This window comes from Mastomys coucha, unplaced genomic scaffold (genome assembly GCF_008632895.1).
Source record: "Mastomys coucha isolate ucsf_1 unplaced genomic scaffold, UCSF_Mcou_1 pScaffold12, whole genome shotgun sequence".
Classification (NCBI taxonomy): Eukaryota; Metazoa; Chordata; class Mammalia; order Rodentia; family Muridae; genus Mastomys; species Mastomys coucha.
This window is the reverse complement of record NW_022196894.1, coordinates 54,193,271-54,199,374: the sequence shown is the minus strand read 5'-3', so window position 1 is coordinate 54,199,374 and position 6,104 is coordinate 54,193,271. Positions and strand designations below refer to the sequence as shown.

Genomic DNA, 6,104 nt, shown 5'->3' with positions numbered 1-6,104 from the left:
CCTGGTCTACAGAGTGAGTTCCAGGACAGCCAAGGCTACTCAGAGAAACCCTGTCTCGAAAAAAAAAACAAAAAAACAAAAAACAAAAAACAGTAGAAGTTTCCGAAAGAGGGCCTACACGCAGGTTAAGCAACAGGTGCCTGAGGCTTGACTATTGGACTTACCTCCTAGTGTAGGGGGCAGGCTTTATGTCCTTGGACACATCAGTTTATCCCAGTTACCAGAAAATTTCTTGGATGTAGGTTAAATTCCAGGTTGAGTCACTTCTGGATCTAGGATGTAGTAAGGCAGCAGCAAGATAAATCAGAAAATGCATGGTCATCTCACCAGCTTTCTAGAAACTAATTCATGTTAATCTCTACCGGGTTAGAGAAAGGCAGGACCAGAGTTGACAACTGTGTGGATGAGGTTTTCTCTTGGGACAGGAAATGACTGTGGTGCCTGACATCACTGCACAAATGGACAACTTTTAGCTAAGACTGCAGGGAGGAAACTAGAAGTGAAATCTGGGCCACCCATGTCAGATGTTAGGGATATGTAATGTTAGCTTTTGGGTCCTTTAGAGCTGAGTGCTTCCCAGTCCCGTCAGAGGGCATATTAATTATCAAGTATATTTGTGCTGGAAGTTCGTTTTACTTGGGAGTATATCTTGATATGAGGTGTCCTTTTGGTCAGGTAAAGAAGGTACCTTGAGATGGCTCAGGAACTGAGAGTGCTCCAGCTTTCTAAGCACTGGACCTTAATCTATTGCTGGCTTATATGGCCTATAGATAGAAGGCAGTAAATGCAGATTTATTGTAAGATCTTCATTCCTGTCAGGCTATCAATGAAAACATGAGATATTTACCATCTTTCTAAACTTACTATGTTTTAGAGCCTGGGATATAGTAGATGTTATGTAAATATTTTCTAAAGGTATTGAACAAATTGGGCCAACAATTGAAGAGTTGGTTCTGTAGAGGTGTCAAGTCATCATTGCTATGAGAAGTCAATTGTGAGACTGATCAAACAAAACCCAACTGTGCTCTTTACATTAAGATAACCATGGCATCCAGATTGGGGAACATAGTTCACTTTGTTTTGCTTTGACCTTGTAGTATTCTGTTTAAGTTTATGCCCCATTTCACTAAAGAGTTATTGATAAGAGTGTATTTTTCCCAGAGTATGATGAAGGGCTGTTTTCATTTGAGGGATAGTTAGATGCAAAAAACTAGAGCATTTATATAAGGAATATTGGGAGATTTATATTTAATAATGACATAAGCTAGGATTCATTAAAAACTATCTAAGTTGAGCTGGGCAGTGGTGGTGCACAGCTTTAATTCCAGCACTTGGGAGGCAGATTTCTGAGTTCAAGGCCAGCCTTTCTATGGAGTGAGTTCCAGGACAGCCAGGGCTATGCAGAGAAGCCCCGTCTCGAAAAACAAAAACTATCCAAGTTGAATAATTTGGTGATTTGGTGAAGTTATTTTCCACATAAAAGGGGTGGAGGCAATAATGGAAGTTCCATAAGTTTTAGAGAAAGAAACAGAAAGGTGGAAGTAGTGAAAGTTCAAGATTGAAAGGAAAGTAGCCTGTAGGAGGTTTAGGGCAGCTTAAGTGGCTCTCGTTTACTTGGAACAGGTAAAGAGTTGATGGTAGGAACATTCTGTGTTGATAGATAAACATATTCAGGAATTACGTGGCCTTGCAAAAAAACAAATATTAACCCATTATTTGATCCTAAATATGTACCTTTCCAGTAGTAATTTGAATTACTAAAAGCCTTAGGGTTCAGAATTTAAGATTATAAATACATAAGACAGTCATATTGAGTATCCTGAAATGAGGTAGTAAGAGGAAAATAAAACCCAAGAGGGGAAAATTCTGTAGCAAACTGGTATTAAATAGCTACTTCTATCATTAAAAAAATATCTTTTAATGTGGTATCAGGTATTTATTGAACCCAAAGCCTTATGCATGCTAAGCAAGCACTGTACCACTGATCAATGTCCTTTTTTGGAGTCTGGTAGCCTGGACTGATCTTGAACTTGTTTTGTAGCTGAGGCTGGTCTGAGCTCCTCCTGATTCTGCCCATCTTGTACTTAGTTCTCTTCTTTTAAAAATAAAGAATGCGCTGAGGCAGTGGTGGTGGCGCATGCCTTTAATCCCAGCACTTGGGAGGCAGAGACAGGCGGATTTCTGAGTTCGAGGCCAGTATGGTCTACAGAGTGAGTTCCAGGACAGCCAGGACTACACAGAGAAACCCTGTCTCAAAAAACCAAAAAAAAGAAAAGAAAAGAAATAAAGAAGCACAGTGGCTGGGGAGATGTTGCAGCTATTAGCAGCAGTACTGCTTTTGAAGAGGACCTGAGTTCAGTTTTCTTTCTTTTTTTTTTTCCGAGATAGGGTTTCTCTGTGTAGCCCTGGCTGTCCTGGAACTCACTCTGTAGACCAGGCTGGCCTTGAACTCAGAAATCCACCTGCCTCTGCCTCCCAAGTGCTGGGATTAAAGGTGTGTGCCAACACCGCCCCAGCATGAGTTTAGTTTTCTTATCAGAGGTCTCACAACCACCCATGGTTCCAGCTATGGGGATGGAATTCTCTGGCCTCCTGGGACACCTGCACACAAATAAAATAAATCTTAAAAAAAAAAAAATAAAGAAGACAATACAGTCTAATCATACACACCTTTTTTAATTGAAGGTAATGTCGGTTGGCAGGTTAATGGAGTTGTGTTGCTTGAGCATGGATAGTTGTTCGAAAACCCAGGAGAATACTACTCATTTGTCTTTTCTCTTTGAGTTTCCAAAATAGGAAATTAGAAAAAGTACTCTTGAGATCTTATTTAGGAAAAAATAGATTCTAATTTCATGTTCATACATGCCTCCTCTCCCATGTAGAGTTACAAGTTAACAATTTTGTAGCCATTGTCCATTTGAATAACTATTATGTACAAGGCCTCTTCTACAATCTAAAAAGATAACAAACGAAACAGGAACTTTCATATAGTGGAGAGGACAGTTTAAAAAGTCACAAAGTGTTTAGGGCTCTGAAGAAAAATAAAGCAGGGAGAGAAGACAGTGATGAGGTGCATTTTAAGTTAGATTGTTAGGGAAAACCTCTAGAAGATACATAATTAGCAATCTGGTTCCAGTGAGGGGTGTGTGTGAAAGACTTGAAGGCAAAGGACACGGTAAACCAAGCCTGCAGTTGGGAGGTGATCTTAAACTGGTGTAGCAGATGTGAGTAAGGCAAAAGAAGGAAAACATGCCAGAGGTTAGGTCATTTTTACATTTTTCTATGGGAATTCATTGGAAGGTTCTAAGCATAATGACATTAGATTTTACTTAAGAACAAACCTCTGATTGGTTGAAGATTCAGTGAAAGTGGATGGAGGTAAATAAGCAGATCATTTGAGACATCTTGAAATAAATCAGACAAAGTGGTGAATTGGATTAAATTGATGGTACTGAAGATACCAAATTAGATGGATTACCAAAAGATGGTGGTAACAACCAGGTTTGCTGCCACTTTAGATGTAAGGTGTGAGAAAAGGGAAGCAGCGAGGCCTTCTTGAGGCAGAGTTGCCACTAACAGATGTAAAACCTTAGGAGTGGCAACTTTGGGGTAGAAGTCAGGAATTTATTTTTAGACAGATGGTATTATCAGTTAAGTAGTTGAATATATGGATAAAATAATATAGTACATAAGAATAGAAATTACATGAGTAATAAAATGCTTCCAGACCATTTATGTGTCAATGAGAGGTACTTTTTTAAGGGGCACAATTTCTTAACATTCTAATAGTTCTGCTTTGGTCAGTTTTTTTCCCCAGAGTTGTTTATATAGAGCATCCTGGAGTCCACAATGAACGGGCAGTTGGACCTAAGTGGGAAGCTGATTATCAAAGCTCAACTTGGGGAAGATATCCGACGAATTCCCATTCATAATGAAGACATTACTTATGATGAATTAGTGCTAATGATGCAGCGAGTATTCAGAGGAAAACTTCTGAGTAATGATGAAGTTACAATAAAGTATAAGGATGAAGGTAAGAAGGTTTTTAAGGTCTTAAGTACTGTACATGTTCTTTCACCCATTTTTCCCCCAATGGTCTAATTCTCTATTTCCCCCAACCATTTTATTTTATTTACTATTTATATAGATCATACAATTCCTTTGTATGTTAAAAATGTAATTTATTAGTAGAAGGGAATGTTTGACATTTTCACATGTATTTTTCAAATACTTTTCTTCTCCTGCTCAGATTTCCACATGTATGTTCTGACTTGAAAGGTATTCTCATACTATATGTATTAGATGGAAAAAAGGATTTCTTTACCAGTTGTGATGGTTTGTATATGCTTAGCTCAGGGAGTGGCACTATTAGGAGGTATTTCTTTGTTGGAATAGGTGTGCCATTGTGGACACGGGCTTAAGACCTTTACCCTAGCTGCCTGCAACTCAGCATCTCCTGTACCATGCCTGCCTAGATGGTGCCATGTTCCTGCCTTGATGATAATGGAATGAACCTCTGAACCTGTAAGCCAGCCCCAATTAAATGTTGTCCTTACAAGAATTGCCTTGGTCATGGTGTCTATTCTCAGCAGTAAAACCCTAAGACAGAAATTGGCACCAGGGACTTGGGTATTGCTGTGATAGGCCTGGCCATGCTTCTCTTTGGAAGAATGTAGATTTTGGGACTTTGGATTTGGAAAGGAGGAAAATGCTTTAAGTGGGTTTGATAGTCCATCCTAGTAGGAATATGGAAGACTTTATTGCTGAGGGTGATTTGAGCTATGGAAGCCTGGTTCTAGAAGTTTCAGAGGAGAAAGATTTTAATACATGGAAGAGAAACTATTGTTTTCATGATATTTCGGTGAAGAATGTGGCTGCTTTTTGCCCTTTTTAAGATTCTTCTGGAGGCTCAGGTAAAGATATATTAATTGCATTGACAAAGGAAGAGCATTTTAAACAAGCATAGCAAGCTTAGAAAGGAAAAATACAAAATATGTGGTTCAATTATTAAAGGGGCACCAGGAAGTGAAATGAAGCTAAGTCCTATTTTCAAGGGTATTAAATTGAAGTAAGGGAGTAATGACCTTGGGCAAGACTGCACTCAGCTAAGTTAAGGCATGGTAGCACACGCCTTTAATTCCAGGAGGCAAAGACAAGCAGATTTCTTGAGTTCAATGCCAGCCTAGAACAAAGCAAGTTCTAGTTGAAGAAAAACTTAAATCCAGGCTTGGTGGACCACACCTTTAATCCCAGTGTTTAGAAGATAGGCATTTAGATCTCTGAGTTCAAAGTCACTTTATGGAGCAAGTTCCAGGACAGCCAAGCTTAGGCAGGGAAGGATTTGGAATACAGAAAGCTGGTGATAATGTAATAGAACGAGGGAGCCATGTTCCAGCCCCAGCAAGCAGCAGAACTCTGCAGTTTCAGCTACGTGTTTCTGAGGGCTTTAGAATCTAGAATAGAAGGCATTACTGGGACAATTGATTCTGGTTAGGTGGAGCTAAGAAATTAGTGGTGATTAAGAAGAGACCAGCATCACTGAGGTGAAATCTTCTGGGGAGTTTTCTAAGAGCACAAAGAAGCTGTGTTCCAGAGATAGCCAAGGTAGCTGTACTTCATAATGTGTAAGCTCACCCACTTTCTGAAGCATGAAGGGGTCATGGAGAGCAGCTGAGGCTCAGCATTGCAAGAGGCCATGGAAGGCCATTGGTGAAGATGCAGCCTCAGTTGCAGTTGATGGCCTAGGACTGAAGGAGTCATGCAAAAGATTTGAGGCTTTGCAATTGGTAAAGGCTAGTTGCAGCAAAAGACTCCTGTGTATTTGAGATGCCAGTACCATGGGATGCTCACCAAGAACAGCAGTGGCAGTGGAGTGGAGTCAACCTGAGCTTAGAGTGCTGCAGAGGGCATTGCTGGAGAAGTGATACCAGTCCTTTAGAGGAGCCCAGAAGATCATGTGTGGATCCCAGATATTGAAATAAGAAACTGTAACACTGAAGTTGCCTTGGAGACCACGTGATTTTCAAGATGCCAGAGCCATAAACAGATTAATACTGAGGAATGAGCCAGATTCCTGCTGAGGAAAGCTGCTAACAGGGAGTAAA

At 40.0% G+C, this 6,104-nt stretch overlaps 1 protein-coding gene across 5 annotated transcripts in view; it reads left to right on the top strand.

Annotated features, from left to right (window-relative positions):
• The window catches only part of Tfg (trafficking from ER to golgi regulator), a 27,620-nt gene that overhangs the window by 1,104 nt on the left and 20,412 nt on the right, over window positions 1-6,104 (top strand). For all 5 annotated transcript variants that reach the window (XM_031364131.1, XM_031364128.1, XM_031364130.1 and 2 more), the window contains exon 2: window positions 3,805-4,033. In XM_031364131.1, coding sequence (XP_031219991.1) covers window positions 3,850-4,033 — 184 coding nt within the window. In that variant the 5' untranslated portion in view covers window positions 3,805-3,849. The remainder of the gene's footprint in view (window positions 1-3,804; window positions 4,034-6,104) is intronic.